The following is a 23969-nucleotide window of genomic DNA, read 5'->3' on the forward strand; positions in this document are numbered from 1 at the left end:
CAATATTATATCAATACTTTAAACCTTGACTCCAACTATTTTGGTCATCCCCCTTATGCATCATGCACAAAATCTACGAACAAACAAATAATGCTAGGCTATCAGAGGGGAAAGAGAACATATAAAAAAATCAATGAACAAACAAAGTATTAAGTCAGTATTTTTCACTAGATTGATCAAATGAACTTGACATGTAAGATCCCCAACACGAATCATCTCTTGTCATTACGTAGTCGCATTCAAAACCCATCTGAATGAAGAATAATGTCTGGTGTTCGAATACCATGCCAGCATGCCTCTCTAATATGCAGATAGGATTAGATGGGGTTGGGAATTTGTTAAACTTCGAATGGGCCCAATCAGGAGCCTGATATAGTTCCAAATTTTTAAATTGGGCAACTCAACTTGCACCCCTACTCTCTAATACTATACTTAGTGGCTAAGCCTTGAAGTACCCTCCAGACAGAAATTGATCCTCTCCAATGGAGATCCTTAGAGATTTAGAGATGGACAAATAGGTACCTTCAAGAAGCGATAGCACCTCCATACTCAGTGAGTCCCTTCCAATCCAATGTGTCCAAAGATAAATGAGGATGATCACTCTATTGGGCTTTCCAAGTGGTGTTCCATGTTCAATTATCAATTCTTACCACTCAAAACGGTGCATGACTGTTCAATATGTAACCAACAATTGGAGCATTTCAGTGTATATCAAATTTCCTAACAAAGCTAAACAGTCTCCTATAATCTAATGTTAGACAGTGTATGCCCTTAGCTCCAATCAGATTGATGTACTTATTGTCATTTATTGTAAATGAATAAAGTGCATAATTGATTAATGTTATTATGGTGTGTTTCTGTGTAATACCCTTAAACTGGACACTTATGAGACTCGTGTTAGTTTAAAATCTTCATAGCCGCTGGATAGATCTAGGGAGATGCATCCTACCAAGGCTGACACTGATGTCCCGCCAAGTTGGTTGGGGTGGCTTGTCTCAGCTGCCAGGGTGAGACCTGAGGTACATGCAGTGTGGGTTTTCTTGAAACCCTGAACCGGACCAAATTCCAGTATTGCCCTGGACCATGGAGATAGATGGGCAAAACTGGAATGTTACACCTGACCCCTAGACTCAATTATGATACTGCACTAGGTGTCGGATTGGGTTGTCTTTAATATGCCAATCATGAGATCCTTTACCGGGTCAAAACCTGGGTATGTTGGGACAGCCCGAGAATTCACCTGAGTGACTGATCATAGTGACAGGATCAGCCCCTTTGTTGGACAAAGTGAATGATTGGGGAGTGCACTCTCTCTGATAATGTGTTTGAAATTTGTTTTTGCAAAATATGTTTATATAGATATATACTTATATATTATGGTTTCAAATTGTTTGCAAAATGTTTTAATTCCGGGATCCATGTGAGTAGAGAGTGCAACACTATACCTTGCAACCAAGGGAGAGGTCCTCTCTTGTCGTGTAGTGTTTGATCATTATGGGCTGAGAGGTTAAGTATAAGACCATTGAGGAGTAATATCTGATGGGCTAATCTTGCATTTGCCTACATTTCTTGGGTTTTCATAAGGTGGCTGGATCCGAGAACTATTTAGTGTAAATGTTGGACCCATTAAGAGCCCATGTTGATGGACTTGGGGGTTCACTGTTTAATGCAGTGAATTCGGCTAGGCCTTGTAACAGAGGTTGGGCTGAACCCATGTGGCTGATGTGTAGATCAATGTTAGAGTCCCACACCATACAAAGAGAGCCAAGTTGGCAGCAGATTAAAGAGTAAGTGGGCACATAAGCTTAATGGGCCTAAGGCCCAATTAGAACTGGGCTTAAGTTAGTTAATTAAAAGGGGGCAAATTCAGTTTTAAACTGATTAGGATTAGCTGAAGGATAAGATAAGTCTTATCCATTTAAGAGTCCAAATCCAAATATAAGATTTGGATTAGGAAACCCTCTCCTAATTAGATTAGGAGGCTGATCCAAGAAGGCTATAAATAGGGGCGAATTCCTCAGATTTTCAACACAACAAATTGCACAATTCTTCCCCAGCTCTTGCCGCCCCTACCCAGTTTGATCTCCACTTGTGGATCTGATCAATAAAGGTTCTTGATATTGTTTCTTGGTAGAAGAAACAATTTGAAGTCGTGCTCACCAGCTCTTGCTCGAATCTTGCTGAAGAACCATCCTGCTAATCCTGCTTCACTACACACCGTGTCATCTTCAGTGGAAGCGGGTTGTGGTCTTCTCTTTGGGTGTGAAGACTTGTGTTGGGAGTTACTGTTACTTCGTATCAGGTATATCCCTCACTTCCCTTTGGTTTCAGATATTGTCGGGTTTTGGATTCAATAATGAACCTTGAAAATGCAGTTTTCTAAATTAGGGAATACGATTCCCGGATGGGAGAGGAAGAAATTTTTGAAATTTCGCCCAATCTTCCTACAGGGTTTGGCCATCCATATGATGGATTTCCCATCCCTTCATTTAAATGGTCCCACATACCTTGCCCCTATGATGAACCTATAATTCATTTAATTTTGCTTCCATCACATCATTAATGAGTTTAATTCCTTGATAATTATTACAACTTTGTGTATCACCCCTAGTTTTTAAATATAGGCACCGTAGTGCTCTTTCTCCATTCATGTAGCAATTACTTTGTTTTCATCATCTTATTAAATAGTTTAGTTAGCCATAATAAGCCTAACTCTCCCATATCTTTCCACACTTCTATTGGGATACCACATCTTTCCAACCTTCATCTTGTTTAGTTCCTCCACTTCAGTAATGCGATCAGATGGAGTTCCTTCTTGGAAAGGGATCTTTTTTGCATTATCTTCAATAGTATAGTATCTACAGGAGAGCTAAATATGGAATGGGAAAGGTTGCTTTTTATGATGAAACATTGATGCAACTATACATTTTGTTGAACTGTAACCTTTTACCTGTAATTCCATGCCATATTACATTTTGTGACCAACATATCAATATCATTGTAACTTAGATGGAGAAGCACAAGAGACCATATTTGGACCATAAAAATAACAAAAATAAATAGAGGATATATACAGAAAAGAAAAGAACATGAAAAAGGGAATTAAGGTTTCAGAAAAGATCTACGTACAATATTTAGGCTGACAACATATAGGGGAGCATCAAAAAATGCAACACCATTCAACTCAGTACCAGTCCACTTGTGTAAGATGATTTTAGGGCCAGAAGCTATCAGCAAGTGTCCTTGAAGTGAGGCTAAGGCAGAGATAGCCCCTTTCAATTCCTTTGAATACACCTCTGAAACCTGAAAGAGAAAAAGCGAATAATAAAAAATATAACCAAAAAGAAATCATGAGTCCCATAGGAATACAAGGAAGAAGGATATTTCTTTGGGGTATAAGGTGAAATTCCTGTAGAAAATAAAAATGGATCAAGGGAATAGAAGTAAAGGTCATCTAAACTAATACCAAATTTTGAGGATTATCTGTATTTCTTCCAATAGAAAACAGAAGGACACGTCCTCTTGCAGCTACATCTTCTCCTTGAACATATGCTGTTCCAATGGCCAAAAGTGTTTCATTTTCTTTTGTTGTTGTATTCTGTGAGGATAAAAAACTAAATAAGAGGGAGAAGCTGCAACATGCACATGAGCACATCCTAAAAGAAAGAACTGGGTGCAAACCAAGAACTCCATGTCAATAGAAAGACTGACAAGAAAACTTACAAACAAAGTAACCATTCGCACAGTTAATGCATTTTCACAACTTTGCATTGGAATTGTGACCTTTGTTTGCCAAGGGCCACCCGATTTTTCTGGCTCCATGATTCGAACCTCAAATTCATCTACAGTGTAGGTCCTATGCAGTTCATCAGGGCTCAAGCCATCATGATCAATCTGATGACCACCTTCTTGGTCAACCAATGATGAAAGAACTTGATTCAATGGCTTAACAACCTGCAGAAAGAGAAAGAGGTCAATTGCAAATCCAAAATAAATTATGTGGAGAAAAATGAAAATACCTGTGCACATTTAGCCTTTGAGCAGTAACTAAGAAAAAGAATGTTTTTTTTTTCACAAGCTAATAAACAGGGATAACAATTAAAATAAAAACTAATGTGCAAGGATATTTGCAAACTAATGTTGATGCATCTTGCATTAGCTGTTTCTGAGTAAAAGCATTACTTCACTTTTCTTCAACCTGTACTTTTTCTGCCTCTGCCACTTATTTTGATAAGATTTTTTGGTAGTAAATAAAAAAGAAAAATTTGCCAAACTTTTTCCAATCCCTCATTAATATGGATCTTGATTTGTCTTTTCGTGCTCATGCTAGGGCATTTTCTAGAAATGACACACTGCACCCTAACTCGAGTGTGTTAAGTGGGCAACGGTTTGCTAGAATGGTCCCCATAAGTGACCCACTACAGCAATGCTTGGCTGTGGTGTCGAACAGCCAAGGGTTCCCACATCATTTTGGACGGGGGTAGGTAAAAAAGCTAGTCCAAGAAGCACCACTTGGAATGTTGGAACATTAACAAGAAAAATATGGAATTAGTAAACACTATGAAGAGGAGAAGGGTTAATATTGCATGCCTACAAGAACCTAAAAGGAAGGGTAGAAAAGCTTAAAAAAAAACAATGGTTTAAAATTATGGTATACAGGAGAGGTGAATAAAAGTAATGGTGTAGCAGTAATAATGGATAAGGATTTAAAAAATGGAATTATAAATGTTAAAAGAATTGGGGATAGAATAATTTTAATTAGGCCTATTTTAGGTGAGTAAATCATTAACATAATTAGAAGAAAACACTAAAAGACAATTTTGGGAAAGCATAGAAGGTTTAATCCAAGAAATTCCAAATGAAGAGAAGATTTTTATAGGAGGAGATGTAAATGGGCATGTAAGGAAAATAAGTATAGGATATGAAATAGTACATGGAGGATTTGGATTTGGGGTTTGGGAAGAGGAATGAATCAGGACCTATGATATTAGATTCTGCAGTAGCTTATGATATGGCAATTTTAAACACCTTTTTCAAAAAGAAGGGTGAACACTTAATAGCATTTAAAAGTGAATCACACAAAAGTCAAATCGATTTTTTTTTCCATAATAAGAGAACAGAACGAAAGACGTGTAAAGTTGCAAAGTTATTCCAAGAGAAAGCTTAACAACACAACGGATATTAGTGGTGATAGATGTGCACATTAGGAAATGGACGAGAAATAGGGAAAAAAATAGGTGCCAAGAATTAGATGGGAAAACCAAAAAGGAGAAAAACTAGCTCAATTTAGAAAGAAGTTGACAATAGAAGGAAATTTGAATTTATATGGAAAGATCAACGATATTTGGCTTGAAATGGAAAACAACATAAAGAAAACAACAAAGGTGGTCTTAGGAGAATTTAAAGGGAAATGGAAAAGTATTATAAAAACCTGGTGTTGGTGGTGGAATGAAGAGGTTCAAAATATAATCGGATTAAAATGAGCATATTACAAAGAATGCCAAGAAGATAAAAATGCAGAAAATTAAAAAAAAATACAAATTCATAAGAAAGGAAGTTAAAAGAAATTGCATGAAACTAAACATAGGGCTTATGTTATGATGAGCTTTACTATAAATTAAGCAGTAAAGAGGGAGAAAAATGAATAATATAAACTAGAAAAGTGGAGAGAAATGAAAGGTAAAGATTCAAACCAGTGTTTTAAAAGACGTGGGAGGCATGTGCTTGGAGGCATGCCTCCAGGAAAGGTGCCCCCAAAATGCCCTGAAGAGTGCAAGAGGCATATGCCTCGTATGCTTCAGACACCCAACCACCCACACACACACACCACATATAAAAAGACAGAAAAAAAAGAAAAAAAAAAAAGGAAAGGAAAAGAAAAGAAAGGGAAGGGAAAGAAAAAGAAAGAAAGAGAAGAAAAAGAGAAAAAGAAAGAAAAGAAAAGGGAAGGGAAGATAAGGGGAAACATTTTTATTAAAAATCTTCTTAATATAAAAAAATTATTAAAAATAAAGAAAAATGAGATCCTCCTATCTCTTCTTCCTCCTCCCCTTCCCCCTTCCTCCTCATCCCCCTCCTCTTAAGGAGGCTTACACCTCTTACGTTCTAAACTATGATTCACCTCTAGGTAGCAGAATGGCTCGCGTCACACCCCCACATTTTAAAACATTGATTTAAATCATGTTTAATGCATTAAAGATGAAGATCAAAGAGTCTTGGTAAACAATGTTTTAAAAGTGCAAGGAGCAAAAAAGGCGCAAGGGCCATTTTGCACCCGAGGCGCAAGGTGAGGTGTGCACCTTTTTGAAGCAAGGCGCAAAAATACAAAAATTTGCTAAAAACCAAAAAAATGTCAAAAAATTCAAAAATAAAAATAAAAAATATTAATAAGAAATATAAACATAAACATAACATGTAAAGAGAAGGAGAAAAGGAGAAGAAGAGAAGAAGAGAGATAGAGAAGGAGCACTCGTGGGTGAAGCTTTGAAAGAAGAGAATGGCTGGAGTGCTTAAAACAGCCGCCCCACTCGTTAATTTATATACGTGGTTTCCTAATTGTAAATAACTTTAATGCTAACATGGCAATAAAAGACAAGATTAAAATAAAACTAATCCTAGATAAGATGGAATAAAACTTATCCTTATCCCACTAGGAAAGCTGATACTAATCAATTAAATCTAAGTACATCTCAGGGTGTCACACGAATACTCTCAATGTAGGGTCCACAGTTTCCTACAATTTTTAAGCATGTAAAGCCACAATCTCCTTTTTTCATCAATTGCATTACTTAAAGTAGCTAATGTGATGTAAAACATATTACATTCCTGATTCTACGAGTCGCCTTTGTGCCACACCCCTCGAGGCAAACCCAAACAAGTCCATGTTAGGGTCCTAAATTCTTAATTCTCACACAAAAAAATAATGATTTTATAATTTTAATTGCCTTTAAAGAAGATATTTTATTAAGATGAATGAATGAACAACATTAGAAAATAGGACTTGCTAATGAACCCAACCACTAGGTTCAAAAAAAAGCAACAAATTGTACAATTTTCAAAAGGCGCACTCCTGGGCCAATGCACAAGGTGCATCAGGTGAACACTTGGGCCAAGGAGCATCAAGCACACACCTATGCGCACCATGCATGCACCTTTTAAATGAACAAGGAGAGGGTGGTAATGGAAAAGAAGCTAGCAATACTAATATTGTTAACAATAATGCGTACCTTCATAAAGTTAGACCTACTAAAGTAAAGGATGCACAAAATAAGATAAAGAAGTGAAATGCATTAGGACCTGATGGGATTCCAATAGAAGTGTAGAAAGGTATGGGAGAGGTAGGCTTGTTATGCCTAACTAAGCTATTTAATAAGATAGTAAAAGAAAAGAGGATGCCTGATGATTAGAGAAATAGTAGCAAGGTGCCTATATTTAAGAACAACGGTGAAAAACAAAGTTATAAAAAACTATTAAAGGATTAAACACCCACATTTTGGAACTTTGGGAGAGAATAATTGAACAAAGATTACGACTAGAAAAGAAACACTTCGGCTTTATGCTAGGGAGATCAACCATGGAAACTATATTTCTTTTGAGACAATTGATAGAAAAGTTTAGAGAGAAAAAAGAAAAATCTTTATATAGTATTTCATTAATCTAGAAAGGTGGGTCTTAGAAAAGAAAGGGGTTCAAAATAGGTATATAGACCTAATTAAGGATATGTATGAGGGGGCAACAACCAATGTTTTAACACCAATGGGAAAGACTTTAGATTTTACAATTATGATGGGTCTTCACCAAGATTCAACACTTAGCTCTTATCTATTTGCATTGATCATAGATGAATTAACTAAATATATTCAGGAGGAAGTTCCATGGTGCATGTTGTTTGCAGATAATATTATTTTAATTCATGAAACGAAGGATTAAATGCAAAATTAAGCTTATGGACAAATGCACTAGAAACAAGAGGTTTTGAAATAAATAGCACTAAAATAGAGTATATGGCATGTAAATTTAGTAATAATAGGAATGTATCAGAAACATATAGGATTGAAAACCAAGAGATAACTCATTGTTACCATTTTTGATACCTTGGTTCAATAATCCATAACAAGGGAGAGACTGAGGGTGATCTCAACCAGAGAATTAGGGTAGGTTGAGAAAAATATGGAGGGGTCCATCACTGCATCTAGACTTTTTTTTTTTTTTGTGATAAGAGAATACCACTTAGATTAAAAGGAAAATTCTATAAAACAATTGTAAGGCTAGTTATGTTGTAAGGAGCAATGTGTTGGGCAGTTAATAAAGATGTTCGGAAAATGAGTGACAAAAATATGAATGTTAAGATTGATGAGTGGAAAAACCAGAAAATATAGGTTCGGGAATGAACCCATTTGTAGAAACCTAGGAGTAGCTCCTATAAGTGATAAAATGAGGGAACATAAGCTAAGGTGGTTTAGTCACATGTATAGAAGTCCACCAACAAATCCGATTAAAAGAAGTGATTTGTTACAAGTGGAAGGGGCTAGAAGAGCTAGGGGTAAAAAGGACATGGGTAGAAGTAGTAAGAAGTGATTTAAGCACTAATAAATTCATAGTGGATATGGTTGTAAAATAGAACGGATTGGCAAAATAAGATTCATGTAGCCAGCCCCTTATAGTTGGGATAAGGCATGGACCTAGGAGATAAGAAACCACCCCATAACACGGGCAAAAAAATAAAAAGCATCCAATCCTTACAACCATCTCAAGAAGCTTGCATATTGAAATATTGGCATGTGTATGTGCAGGGGAATTTAAGTCTTTTTCCTTTGTATTATGTCTCCCCATTTTATAATAAAAGTAGGTGCCACCAAGCCAACATTATTGGATTCTCTCAACCTTTGATTCTTTCTTCCTCTACATATCTCTCGTAGTTTTAAGTCAAACCATATATCCTAGGGTAGTTCCCTAGGTTCCATAACCATCTTGCCTTAATAATTATTCATAATTTTCATAAGAAAAATATAAGTTTCATGTTTAAGTCTAGAAAATCAACATTTTATGAGAAGAAAAAGAACAAAGTAAAGAAAATTCAAAAAATATAGGGCATGAACCCCTACTTTTGTTATAGGAAAGAAGAAAAGAAAAGGTGGAAGAAGAAAATGTGTTGATTAGACAAAATTTTAAGTTCTTCCTTTGCTTATAGGTTCGGGTTTTGAAATTTTTGAGGGTTCAATCAAGGATTAAAATTTCGATACAATACGCCCCATATTGGGTGTATTGTATTGTATCTTTGGGGTCTCGATACCTGTTTACAAATGTTTTTTGGGGGCCCATTTTTTTAAATAATATAAAAAAATAGGCAGAGTATCGTTATAAGTACCGATACACCTCTGCCAATACACAGAGGTGTATCAATACTATGAACCATGGGTTCAATACAGCAGTTAGCAATGTTGCATTGATTAAACCCTAAGAAAATAAGAAAATAAGAAAATAAGAAAAATAAATTAGTATATAAACACATAAAATGAATATTCTAGTTTAATAATGTCTATTTTATAATTATAATGTCAAAAAATTAAAAAGATAAAAGCATTTTATAACCCAGTGCACAAAACTGCTAGGCGACTGGGCGAGGCAAGCCTCCAAGGGCGCCTTGTCACCTAGGTGTTGCCTTAACAACTATGATATCTCTATTCTCTCTCTTTTGCAGGTCTGAAACCGAGTTTTACAAATAAAAATGAAAATTCTATTAAAACTACTAAAGAAGAATACAACTTCAGGTAACAAGAAATCACTCCAAGAAAGAATAACAGAAACACCAACAAAAGAACCAACATCCCAAACATCCCTTCCCCACCCAAAACATCCAAAAGGAAAAACAAGAACCCAACAATCAGGCCATACATCTTCCATCTCAACTAACAAGATTGCCCTAATTCAGCCACCCATCCAGCATGACCAATCCAAACTCCCAATCCAACCCCTCTTCTCCCTTCAGCCGAAACAACCTTGAGCTTATCCTACCTTATCTACCTCACCTTTTTCTAATTCTATAAAAGCTTTCCTAGCAAAATCTTCTCTACCCACAAAGAAAAGTCCCGGGATTTTGCTCACTTGAACCTCTGCTTCTATCACTTTTCCAACTCTAACTTGTTCTCTACACGCCTTGTTTTTGATCAACATCTCTCTCTTGCCCCTCTGAACCCTTCTCCTTGTCCAACTCCCTACTTTTAAGATTTAATATCAAATCCTCTCAAGTCCTTCAACATGAACACTGCCACCAACGAAGAGTCCTAATTTTTCTTGATAGCAGAATTATCTGATTTCCCAATGTGTTGATCAGCTTTAACTTTCACCATTTTCCTCTTATACAGTCTTTTGCATTTATTACTTGCCCCTACCCCATAGAGCCCATCCTTCAACCTAGAAAACACCATAGTCACATGAATCAGCTGCCCTAAACTTCAACCTTTAGGTCCTTTTTTTTTTTGATAATTGAAATAATTTTATTACTCAGCAATAGACAATAGTACAAAGTCCCCAAGGAAAGGCACGAGTTGCAACCTCTCCGGGCTAGTTAAGTACAAATTTCCAAATTAATAACAACTTACATAGAAGCACAAAATAGATGTTCCCTATTAACCCCTTGTTTGGCTAAAGCATCAGTCAAAGAATTAGCAGACCTACTAACCCATTTTACCTCAACTCTCATATTGTTGGTTAACCACTTTACTTTTTTTACGAGATCTTTGTAGCCCCAAATGGTGGTATCCAAGTTTAGGAGCCACCTTGTTACCACCTGAGAGTCCCCTTCAACTAGGAGATGCTCCACCCCAAGCTGGTTGGCGATCTGAATTCCTTGTACTGCAGCAAGGATTTCTGCCCTTGTAGAATCCCCCACTCCCACCGGTCCTGAGAATAGGGAAATTATGTTGCTGTCCTTATTTCTTAGGATACCCCCTATATCTGAAGGCACGGGGTTGCCTTGGCTGCTTCCATCAAAGTTAAGCTTGATGACACCTTCCAAAGGCGGAACCCATTCTGACAGAATTCTATCCTTCTTTGTTGAAGTGTTAGCTATTACTAGCCAATTCCTCCACAAGTCATCAAAGGAGAAATCATCAAAGATGTCCACAGTTTTCAGCCAATGGATTGCTCTTGTTAGGATACAATCCTTCATTTCATCTAACCCTATTTCCTTCTCTAAGAAAATTCTTGCATTCCTTTCCTCCCAAAGAGTCCACAAAGTGGCTGCCCTGATACATTTCCACATGACCTTATCTCTTCTAGTGTGCCAAACAAAGACAGATGGGATGAATAACAAGCTTAAATCAGAAGGCATAGACCACCTACCTCCAAATAAACAAAGGCTCCACCTCCATATAGCTGTAGCAAAGGAACAGGAGATCAACAAATGGACACAATCTTCATTCTCGACCTTACACAAGGAACACCAATTTGGGGAAAGACAAAGTGAGGGTCTCTTTTTCTGTAGCAAAGGAACAGGAGATCAACAAATGGACACAGTCTTCATTTTCCCATAGAAGACTTCCCAGCAGAATACATCAATTTTTGGAGGAATAGGTCGTGCCCAGACTTCTTTGGCAGGGAATCATTGGGAAATGGGGTTAGAACTGAGGGATTTTAGAAAAGAGCAAGTAAAAGTACCTTTTGGAAGAGGAGTCCAAACCCTTTGATCAGAAGAAGTGGAGTCCAAGCAAATGGATTCTAGTAAATGAATTAGCTCAATAACACAATTCGACTCACCATCCCTTAACCCTCTACGAAACCCAAATTCCTAGTTTAAATATAAGGGGTTAAACGGGCTCGGGAGAAAAGTTGCAATTGGCTCAAGTTTGTGAAGGGAAATGGAATAGAGCGAGGGGAAACAATCTTTGAGGGGTTCAGTACCCACCCAAATATCCTTTCAAAATAGAATAACATTACCAGAACAAGCATCATACCTGATGAATCTGAGGAAGCGAGGGAGAATACCATGTATAGCCTTCCAAGGTGTAGTAATCCCAACCATTTCCTACACAACCATGAATGCTTGCCACCACCTCATGCCATAATCTCTCTCTCTCTCGGGGCCATCTCCATAGCCACTTCCCTAGAAGAGCTACATTCTTCAACACTATGTCCCCTATCCCTAAATCCCCTTCTTCCTTTGGTTTGTTAACTATCTCCCATCTGATCAAGTGATCATTTTTCACCTCTCCTGGTTCCCATAGAAAATCCCTCATTCTCTTCTCCAATTTCTTAGCCTCCCTTGGAGGAATCCTGAACACTGAAAGGAAGTAGGTTGGAAGGTTGGCAAGTGTAGCCTTAATTAAAGTCAACCTACCCCCTATTGAAATGTAATTCTTTTTCCAAGCCGCCAAGCACTTATCAAATTTCTCCACAATAGGGGCCCAGAAACTACTTTCTTTAGGGTTGGCTTCTAAGGGTAGCCCTAAGTATGTCAAAGGCCAAGAAGAAATATTGCAACCTAAGCATTCTGCAATGGATTCAATCTCCCTATTCTCCAAGTTTACTCTAGCCACACAACTTTTATCAAAATTTACCTTCAAGTTGGAGACCCTCTCAAAAGTACTTATTAAAATTTTGAGGTTCTCCACTTTGCTCAACTCATTCCCTTCACAGAAAATAGCAATATCATCAGCAAACTGAAGGAGAGTTACTGGAATGCCTCTGCTCCCTATTCTTCATCCCTTTATTTGGCCCTCCTCATCTGCTTTGGAGATCATCCTACTAAAGACAAAAGCAACAAGTGTAAAGAGGAAAGGGGAGAGTGGATCCCCTTGTCTTAAGCCTCTATTGGCTGGAGAAAAGTCCTTAACCACCCCATTCAACAACGCTGAATAACGGCAAGAGTTTAAGCATCCTCTAATCCAATTACACCATTTATCCCCAAATCCACGTCTTCTCGACATCTCTAGCAGGAAATTCCAATCCACTAAGTCATAGGCTTTCTCCAAGTCCAGCTTGAAAACAAATCCTTTCCTACCCGATCTCCTTATCTCTTCCACACTCTCGTTTGCAATAAGGATCTAATATGTAATTTGTCTATCCTGTATAAACGCTCCTTATGCTTGGCTAACGAGAGAGAGGAGAACTACTTTGATCCTCCTAGAGAGCACTTTTGCCAGAATCTTATAGACGCTTGTCACCAGGCTAATTGGCCGAAAATCTTTGGGGTGTCTGGCATCATTCTTTTTGGGAATTAAGGCTATAAAAGTGGCATTGATTCCAGGGCTCACAAAATTTTTATCCTCAAATTCTCTAAAAACTCCAATTAAGTCTTCTTTAACCATGTCCCAATAGTTCTGATAAAATGCTATTGTAAATCCGTCAGGGCCTGGTGCCTTAGCCCTATCCATAGAAAAAACATCTTGTTTAATTTCCTCTTCCTCAATCATTCTTTCCAGCCATCCTTTATCTGTTTGGTTCAAAGTTGGCCAATTCTCCTCCCCTACACCAATTCTCTAAGGGTCTTTGAAAGATGGATTTGAAGTGATCCACAATCCTACTGGCAATCTCCTCTTGAGAGGTTATCTCCACACCATCAACCTCAAGCTTTAGTATCAAATTTTTCCTCCTCCCATTAACCAAAGCATGAAAATATTTGGTATTCCCATCCCCTTCCTTGATCCACTTAAGTCTGGATTTTTGTCTCCAAGAGATCTCCTCCCTCAACAAAGTCTCCTCTAACTCCTTTTTCAGTTTCCTCCTCATTTCTCAGTCTTGCTCATCCATCATCCCTTGGGATTCTTTTGCATCTAACTCCTTAATCTGAACCAATAATCTAGCTTTTACCTCCTCCACTTTTCCAAATTGAACCTTATTCCATTCTCTTATTTTGCCTCTCAACCTTCTTAATTTTTTGTGGAATCTAACCCCATCCCATTTCACTTCTCTCATCTCTTCACTCCACCATTCCTTAACCCTAGGCAAGAAGTCCGAAATGGTAGAAAACTGATCTGCTTCATTCCATTGCCAATCGACATATTTATACAGTAAGTTGCTGCAATAAATAGAAAAAAACTTTCTAAATCAATCCCTATAATTAAGGGAGTCAATCCGTATAATTAAGGGACTAATCAATCCCTATAATTAAGGGACTAATCTTTTTAATCCCCATATTTAAGGGATTATATTTTTCCACAATTCTAGGAATACATATTCACATAATTCTATTTTTACACAATTACCAAATATAAATGCTAACTACCAAATATACATCTACACTAGAAATCCCACATTTTCCAACACTCCCCCTCAAGCTGGTGAATAGAGAACCTCCATTCCCAGCTTAGCTATAATTCTTCTAAAGATTGTACTATTGAGCCCTTTAGTAAGTACATTGGCCAATTGTCCTTTTGTAGATACATAGGGAGTGCAAATCAACTTGCTGTCCAGTTTCTCTTTTATAAAGTGTCGGTCAATTTCGATGTGCTTCGTCTTGTCATGTTGAACAGGATTGTGAGCAACATTGATGGCTGACTTGTTGTCACAATATAGTTTCAAAGGCTCTTCTCGTGGAATCTTCAGGTCTTCTAAAATTATCTTCAACTAGAGTAATTCACACTCCTTGTGCCATAGCCCAGAATTATGCCTTTGCACTTGACCGAGCCACTACATTTTGCTTCTTACTCCTCCAAGTTACTAAGTTTCCTCCCAAGAAGGTACAGTAACCAGAAGTGGACCATCTATCTACTGGACATCCTGCATAATCGGCATCTGTATATGCTTCAAGAGCCAGTCCCCCATTTCTTCTGAATAAAATTCCTTTCCCTGGATTGGCTTTCAAATAGTGTAGAATTCGATGAGCAGCCTGCAGATGAACAATGTGTGGTCACCTTGACTTTGCTTGTAACCTGTACTAAGCATAACCTTTGTAAACCTTCCAAACCATGCTCTCGAAGATTGTTTGAGGCCGTATAGTGCTTTCTTCAACCTACAAATTTTGTTCCCCTTAATGCCTTCTCCAAAACCCGATGGAATGTCCATGTATATCTCCTCTTCTAGATCACCATGGAGAAATGCATTCTTTACAACAAACTGTTACAAATCCCAATTATAGTTAGCAGCCAAAGACAACAACACCCTTACTGTATTCATTTTAGCTACTGGGGCAAAAGTTTCCTGATAATCTACCCCATAAGTCTGTGTATATCCCTTGGCTACCAGTCGTGCTTTGTACCTTTCTAACGACCCATCAGATTTGTACTTAATTGTGAAAACCCATTTACAACCTACAGTCTTCTTGTTTCTTGGTAGATCCACAACTTCCCATGTGTTGTTCTTTTCTAGTGTCTCCATTTCCATTCTCATGGCTTTTCTCCACTCCTTATTAGAAGGTGCCTCAGCTAGAGTATGAAGAAGTTATTGAACTTCCTCATACTAGTTGTAATGGCTTGCCTAGGATTATTTGACTCATTTGTGAATCTTATTGCATTAAAATCACCCCCCAAACACCAAGGACCTTCCCACAAACCTTGAATTCCATGAAGCTCCTCACATAACTCATTCCTCTCTGTGATTATTTGGACCATACACATTTGTTAGCACCCAAGTAAATCCATCTTCCACCATTCTGAATTTTAGGGATACAGTGAAGTTTCCTATTAGCTCCTCTACTGGTTCTCTGAAGTCCTCCCTCCACAGAGTTACTATTCCCCCCGAGGCTCCCCACGACGGAGTTGAGCACCATCTTACCCCTCTTATTTTCCAGATCTCCCTGACCCACCTTCTATCCGGTTCAGATAATTTTGTCTCCTGCAACATCACAACATCAGGTCTTTCTCTCCTAAGTTGCTCCTTAATCGATCTCCTTTTTCTGGCACTACCCAAACCCCTTACATTCCAACTTATTATCGTCATTACCTCTCAAGAATTTAGCCCTCCAATATAGTGTTCCTTCATTTAGAACCCTTCTTTCTTTCCCCTCTACCACTGAACTCGATATCCCCTTCATTGTCCATTATTAGTCTCTCTACTTCAGACTTATTCTTCTTTTTCCTACCCTTGTTTCCCACTGACTTCCTATTCTACCCTTTATTTCCTAATTCCTGGCCCAATCTATTGGTTCTTGCCTCTGATTCAAGGTTTTTTGGAGCCACCTCTATCATTTCCTCCTGTTTATATTCCTCCAGCAGGGCACAAATCTACTCCCAAATCCATTCTAACTCCTCTAGTAGGGCACAAATCGCCACTTCCCTGCTACTAGTTGGTTGGTCTGGTCGGGATTCCAAGACATCCGTTACAGGCAGAGAACCCAAGTTAGTGTCTAAAACCAAATGGACAGGCTTACTTGGAATTAGCATAGATGGTTGCATGTGGACTGACTACTGGGTATCAATTCTTGGAGCCAGGACTAGGCCCTTCCCCTTTTCCAGAATTAGCAGTGGAAGCGGACTAGGTACAACCAATACTTCCTCACCCTCTACAATCAAAGAAACTTCACTTCTCTTTCCCTCTACGTGACTCCTTAGGTAAGGGCTCCAAGTTTGATTCCTGTCTCTCTGGCCTGATGTCCTGACTAGGCTACACAAATGGGATGGACTCGTTTATTGGCCAGGATGCACTCTGCCTTACCTCTTTCAGTGTTCCCAACTCCACCTGTCTTTTGTATAGCAAACCCAGTTTGGGAAAGATCTGTTCTCCGCTGCTAAGGCTCACTCTTCTTTGCGTTTTGATATTACCAAAATCTTGCGAATCCGTCTCCTCCCCTAGGAATAACAGTTCAATGTTTAGGCTACCCTCTTCCAGTATACCTCTTGGCTTTTGGAGGTCGATACTTCCCAAGCTAAAGGTTTCTTCCAAATCTGAATCGGAATCAGAATGTTCTTCATCGTCTGTCAATCTTTCTGAATCAGTGTCGAAAACCTCACTGCTCTTCACACTCCTGGAGTTACGACGATCTTGTTTCTTATGTGGCATCTTCTTCGAGGGTCTCCACTGTAACGAGCTGGAGACCTTCGCTGAACTGTTCGAACGAGAGAAAGAGCTTGAGGAGGACGATGGTAGACGGATTTTACTGTCTACCTGAGGAGCCAACCTTGTCACGTGCTCCTTTAAGTTGTTATGCGCCCCCCTCACTCTTGGGTCTTTTAAGCATAGCCCACTTAACTTTTCGGGCCTATTGGGCCCAAAATTACAATTTAGAGATGGGCCTGCTGGTTGGACTCCCGTGCATATTCCCAAGGCTACCAATACCTCTACCCTTCCTTCATTTGAATCATTCAAAATATTTTGTTTGGCACCACAAGCAGCTACCTGAGCAAAGGTTCTATTGGTTGTCAAACCTTTACCTTGTGTCACACGTCTCCTAATAGTCTCCAGACCCAAATCTTTTGGACTGCCTAAAGGTAGAGTTTCCATTTCAGTAAAACTTCCTTGTCTCTTTTTTCCAACCAACTTCAAGTTGCCACGTAACTCCATTTCCTTCACCTTTTCGTCTTCCTCCTGCCTTGCCTCCCTCCAAAGGTTAGCTTCAATGGAGGACACTAACCAAACTGGTAAGAACAGTTCATCCACAATTACAGTCACCTTCCTCGGTATATCTTCTGGTTTTACTCCACCCAGTAGAATGGCTGCACTTCGCAGATCTCCCCAGAAGACACCATCAAGGCGAGCTCCACACAGCAAAGCAATTGAGTTTTGCAGTTTCTTGATTCCAGAGATGGAATTGCAGCCCAACCACTAGGACAGTAACATTATCTTCCATTAAGAACACTTTCGAGTTTGAAGAAAAAGATCATTTATAGACTGAAAAGGTCCCCAGAACATCTTGGATACAACATGCTCTAACATTTACCTGGTTTTCGAGAGGGTCCAATACTGCCTTAGCAGAATAAAACGGAGTTAAGATGAAGGTGCTTCTTAGCTCCAGTTTGAGCTTCAGTAGTTCTGCAACTTTCCACCAATCCTCCAGCTTCAACCACTAGTGTTCTTTCCCATTTTCCTGCTGTTCCATCTGCCATCCAGGAAGGATCCCTCCTACTGTTTTCCATGGATAAAAATTTCTTTTCTGGTACCTCTTCCTTATACATGATCTGTCTTCTAGTTTCTGGTCTTAGTTCCCTTTCATCAATTTCCGATAGTTCTTTTTTTTCCAATTCCCTTCTATTTAGGAATTTTGTTAGTATTCCAGCTATCTTTATCAATCCTTTGCCATTCTTCCCTTGAGGGAAGCAAACCATCTGCTTCCTTCCTTTAGAAAAATATTCAGTGAGAGATATGAATGCACCCTTTGCATTCCCCTTGTTCTCCATCACCTACCTCTTACCTGACTCTGAGGACTTTTCTTTCCATTTTGTCTGTTTCCCTTTAGTTGCTGCATCAAAGACAATATTCCTTCACCCAGACAATCATGTCTGAGCCTTCCACAAGAACCGTAGCCCTCTTCTGTTCTCTTATTTTCAGTCCCATTCTTCCTTTGATCCGTATTTCTTCAAAGAGAAAATCTTTGGCCTCTACCCTCAAAGCTGACCTCCATTTTGCTTTCTCCACAAAGCCTCCTTCCACTAAGCCTCTATCCATTGCTGCCTTTTCTTGTTCTTCCTTTTCAATGCTATGGTCATCAGTGTGGTGCTATTAAATTTTCCACAAAGCCTCCTTCCACAATGCTATGGTCATCACTAAGCCTCTACCTTTAGGTCTTTTAAGAATCAGATCCTTTTATAAACTACATCCTCCTGCAAGCAAAAACTCTGCACACATATCATCCAATCACACATTGGGAACATCTCCCATACGTTTATGTTAAATTCATGGGGAGATGTTCCCAATGTGCGGAAGGATTCTCATGCTTGCAGAGTGTGTTCAGAGTTTCAGCTAGCAGAGAATCTCATCTCCCTCCTGCTTCCTTCCTCACTAGTTTCAGATCTGCTACCCAAATCTCTTCCCAATTCCCTGCAACAATTTCCATAAAATTCCCTGAATCAACGATGTTCTGATCCTCTGGCTACGAGTTAAAACCAGTGTTTACCTCATTAGTCAGGTCCTTCTCTCCACATACATCACTTCTAGAATAAAATTGAATAGCTTCTAAAACCCCTGAGTTGCTGTCAACAATTGCCTCGGTAAAAAGAACACCTAATTGCACTGCCAAAGTTGACCCAGCTCCATCTTTAACATTTCTATCTTGCTGAGCTTCACAACTTTTTTGAAAACATCCACTACAGCCCAAGTGTTGCATTCAGTTCCACAACAACCTCTTTTTATCTGATGTAAAGTGATGAATTCAGCTATAGCTGCTATACAACTTTTTCATGTCTTGGTTGCAATGTAGATATTTTGTAACTTATTTCGCAATTGTGCACACTGCACAATATGCCTGAATTTAATTCCTGAGGAAGATGTATTTTCTTATTTTAGAAATTTCTGAGTTGTGGTAGATAGCCAATTGTATGCTAAAATAAAAGTCCTGCACTTAGATTGGGAGAAAACCAAAATACGACATTTCAGCAATTTACAGAAAGTCAGAAACATATAGCAAGTCCCTAAGTGGGTTAAGTGTCCAATTCAGATTTTGACACTCATGGATTCTTGAGTGATGCTTATGAAAATTGTTTTTGTTATGGGCCCGGGAATAGGATCTCATCACGGGTCGGTCCACAGGGAAAAGCTCCTGTTTTCCCTTGTTCCTCCCCTTCCTAGCTGAACCTATCTTGGTGTCCTAGACGGTGATTTGTCCAAGAGATCACTGAACTCTCCTTTTACTCTCTTTCTTGACTGGAAATTTGATATTTTATTGCATAATTTCAGCTCCTTAAATAGGGGATTACAAGAGGTAAGAGTCCTCCTTGTAGGAAGATTCCTTGATAACTAAACTGCTTACAGATAAGATAGATAAGACTCCTAGATAAGACTCCCTACTCAAGAAGGATAAAAACTCCCTAAGATAAATCAGACTCTATACTAATCCTTATTGGAACAGATAGGATAAGAGTAAGAAAGCAGATAAGATAAGGATAAGGTAAGATGAACTGTGGCTAGCTAGATAATCTGATGAGGGCCCCACGTTACTGCTGCTGCCGGCGGCAGTACTTCTTCCCCACGAATGCGTCCATAACAGTTTTCTTCTTGGTATAGACCAAAATCTACCAAGATTGCTTCTAGGTAGCAAATATAAACTTTTTATACTGCTAGAATTCCCAACACATCCATACTTTGGTAAATACCTTTTCTACGATGTGTCTACAAATCCGTAATTATTTCAGCTTGTTAGGTCAGACCCCTAGACCTAGACTCTTGGATTCTTGAGGAATACTTACAAGTTACAAAAATTGTTTTTTTTTCTTTTCTTATTATAAATCAGAATCTAGCTATATAATAAAGTCCACCTTTTTAGTAGATTGTTTCCAGACAGAAACATCAACCTTTTAATTTACTTGTGTCCATTCTGTACAGGTATATACAGTTAGAGTTCACAAGACCTCCATACTTCAGTAAATACTTTTTCTAAGATGTGTCTATAAACCCATATTTTTCCAACTTGTTATATCAGACCACAAGACAATATTCAGGTTCTGACCCCACTACCAATATCCACAAGCATAGCTTACGGTGTCCAACTGAAAGTCATTTCTTAGTACACTACAAAAAACAAAGTTGATGAGAGGAAAAGCTGTTATATCTTGGCATTGTTAAAACACGTTTACAGGATTCTCAAGGACCATCTACTTTCTCGTGGAAGCAGCTACTATGGTTCCTATCTTATCAATTTTTACCCTATTGATCTCAGCTCATCACTATTGATCTGATAATTCGATACCTTTGGGTGATTGTGTCTATAAATTTATTCATTCATATTGCTTCCAGTCATGTTTTTAACAAGGTATATCTCAGTTCTGTGAAAAACAATATGATTGCAAGGCTTTGGACATAAGTTCTGCTAGGCATGGTGGTGATTTTATCTTGAAGAAATTTAGGCCAGAAAATGCACAAACGACTTACAGGAATAGAAACTATCAAAGGGTATAAATTCTTCTCAGCAAAGTAAGTGACTTGATGTGGAGTTGCCTTCAAAGGAATCTGTGGAAATAATAATAACAAGCATATCAATGCTGGGAACCACCCTTATATAGAAATTTAGAAAATTGGGACCCTCGAGATTTTATAGAGAGAACGAAACCAACCAACCTTTTGAACTGGCCAATAGTTGTCATAACTTGATACAGATGGCAGTTGGCAGATTTTCAAGAAACCCTAATACCAAGGAAGAAAGTATCAAGATTATGAGAAATTATTGGACATATATAAGTATATTCTTGTATAAGAATCAACCAGATTATGGCAATCAGAAGTTGCCTTTGGTACCTGGGATGTCACATATATGAGGCCATGATTGCAATTTACATTGTGAAGAACAGTAAATGCCACAATCGAACCATCACATAACTGCAAAAAAGATGAAGGAAGGATCAAAATAATAACGAACTTTATGACAAAGACAATCAGAAACCTACTTAAGAACCAAGTGAAACAAAATTAAGCCAAACATTTCCTGTAGTGGTAAAAGTTGAGTCATAACTAAGGGCAAAATCAACCTTGCTTCTATCGCAACATAAAATCACCATTTTCTTTTATCATTTTTATAAGTTTGTATCCTAGACAGGCCTGATGCGAGTTCACAATCAACTATACCATTGAGGGGATTAAAGAAGAAATTGTAGATTTCCAAATTCAGCAAGAATTAAGGTCAGATTCTCCTCCACTATGTGGATAGTTTTTAGGATAATTCCAGGCAAGCTAGTGAATGCTACCTAGAGGGGGAGTATAGTATGCAATGTTTTAAAATGCAGAGGCATGATGTGAGGCGTTCCACTACCTAGAAGAGTGAGGTGTAGTTCAGAACGTAAGAGGCATAAGCCTCCCAAACACAAGGAAGCCTCCTTAAGAAGAGGAGAATGAGGAAGGGGGATCTCATTTTTCTTTCTTTTTCCTTCCCTTTCTTTTTTGATTGTTATTCCCTTCCCTTTCTTTTCCTTTCCTTTCCTCTCCTTTTTTCTTCCTTTTTCTTTTTTTTTTTCTGTTTTTAATATGAGGTATGTGTGAGGCATATAGGGCATACACTTCTAGCATGCCTCATGAAAAAAGCACATGAGGCTTATGCCTCTTGCACCTGAGGCACATGCCTCAGGGGTGTCAACGCCTCCGGCATACGCCTCAGGGCGTTTTGGGGGCACCTCCAGGCGGATGCCTCCCACACCTTTTAAAACACTGATAGTGTGCAATTTTTAACATGTATTCCGAATGGGTTATTTTAGGAAAACAACTATATTCGGGGATTTTGGTGTAATCATCACCATATCCATTATGTTTCACCATAAATCCTGTTTCACCATTTATATGGGTGGGGTCAGCTACATAAATCCTGTACCATTCCATTCTTTTCGTGTCATATCCATCATTAAATTATGGGTGCTTTAATCATTCCTTACAGCTTCCACCCAAGTCCTTTCTCTTCTCTTCCATCTTTTTGCTCTCTCTTCTCTCTTCTCACACCTTATTCATGACAAAAGATTATATAACCACAAGAGGAAGAGAATACCATCAGTACCATGTTTTAATAATAACAGAAAATTTAAATACTTGAGAAGGAAAAGCAGTGGAACACCACTCTCCAAGAAACATGGAGCAGTAAGACATCCAAATATAACAGCCATTATCTGACAATCTAAGGAAAAGGCAAATGATATTTATAAGCTTTCCCCTAGGCCCAGCATTCCCCATTCCAATCTCTTGTGGTATCAACTATGCTGTTCATAGAGCTGAGTGTCAAACTGAACAAGTAGTTCAGATTGATGCTATGGCTTCTCTGATTTGAGCTTTCAATTGCCAAGGTGCTTGAGTTTATGATCATTTGGAGGTTCGAATCAATAGTTGTAGAGTTAGTTAGCATGTTATTTATGTTGCTGTTAGCATGTTAGTAGTGTTAGAAAGGTAGTTATTTCAGTTATGTTAGCTGCTGTTTATTTGTGTTAACAGTAGGGGCAACATTGTAAGTCTACTATGTTTTAAGTATTAATATAAATAGCAACTGAGTGGGCGGCAGTCATCAACTGACCCACACTCTTTTTCTGAAATCTCCTCTCTACGATTTCTCTCTTCTTCTTCTCCTCTCTCTCTCTTTCTCCTCTTTCTCTTCTATTTTCTGAACTTTCTCTTGTTGAATTCTCATCTACAGTAGGACTGATTACAGTCTCTACAACACAAGTTGGTATCAGAGCCAACATAGAGTTTCTCATGTAAGTCTAATCAGGTTTACTGCATGAGAACTTCCTAGGGTTTCAAGTTTTAGCAAGAATAGTCCATCAGATGGTTCTTGTAATCACTGATTGAGTGCAGCAGCTTTTCATGAGGTTGTAGAGCCTTGGAAAGTGTTCGGTGATCAGGAAGAATCGAAGGGAAGGAAAGATTTTCAAGATTAGGGTTCAGACAAGGATTGGAAGTGGCAGCCAGCCTTTTTTGGGTAAGTCTCAGTTTTATTTTAACATCGACAGCCACCAGAAGTTGGTTAGAGTGATCTGGAAGGAGCGGCTGCTTTTCTCTTAATTTCTCTGGACTTTCTTTAGGGTTTTTTCAAACCTACAACCAGTTCTAGTTGGTTAAACCCCAACATCCTGATGTTATTGATTTTCGGGTAACAGTTGGATCTGTTTTACTATTCAGATTGACTGATAATTACTTTTGGGAAATTGTTAGATCTGTTTCAACATTTCTGGGTGTTTGCTAAACCTTTCTTCAGCAATCTAAGTGGGCTGTTCCCAATTTCTGGGTGATAATTACCTCTATTTCAGCATTAAAGGGAGTTCTTTCGATAAATTCCCTGATAGAGATGACAAAAACTGAGTTAAAGACCCAAGGGGAAGGTGTGTTGGGGGCTGGAAACATGACTGAAAATAATTTTCAGATTACCACTGTCAAATTTGATGGATCAAATTACTTGGAATAGGCTCAGTCAGCTA

At 38.5% G+C, this 23969-nt stretch overlaps 1 protein-coding gene across 1 annotated transcript in view; it reads right to left on the bottom strand.

The window, feature by feature from the left end:
• Nucleotides 1-23969, bottom strand: part of CPSF160 (cleavage and polyadenylation specificity factor 160) — a 112932-nt gene that overhangs the window by 24075 nt on the left and 64888 nt on the right. The window contains exons 18-23 of the mRNA XM_088962056.1: nucleotides 21319-21399; nucleotides 21142-21207; nucleotides 20956-21033; nucleotides 3724-3954; nucleotides 3467-3598; nucleotides 3130-3303 (exon numbers count right to left, since the gene is read on the bottom strand). Coding sequence (XP_088818182.1) covers nucleotides 3130-3303; nucleotides 3467-3598; nucleotides 3724-3954; nucleotides 20956-21033; nucleotides 21142-21207; nucleotides 21319-21399 — 762 coding nt within the window. The remainder of the gene's footprint in view (nucleotides 1-3129; nucleotides 3304-3466; nucleotides 3599-3723; nucleotides 3955-20955; nucleotides 21034-21141; nucleotides 21208-21318; nucleotides 21400-23969) is intronic.

The sequence above is a fragment of the Nelumbo lutea genome, chromosome 1 (genome assembly GCF_056320005.1).
Source record: "Nelumbo lutea isolate HS-2025 chromosome 1, American lotus-T2T, whole genome shotgun sequence".
Taxonomy (NCBI): Eukaryota; Viridiplantae; Streptophyta; class Magnoliopsida; order Proteales; family Nelumbonaceae; genus Nelumbo; species Nelumbo lutea.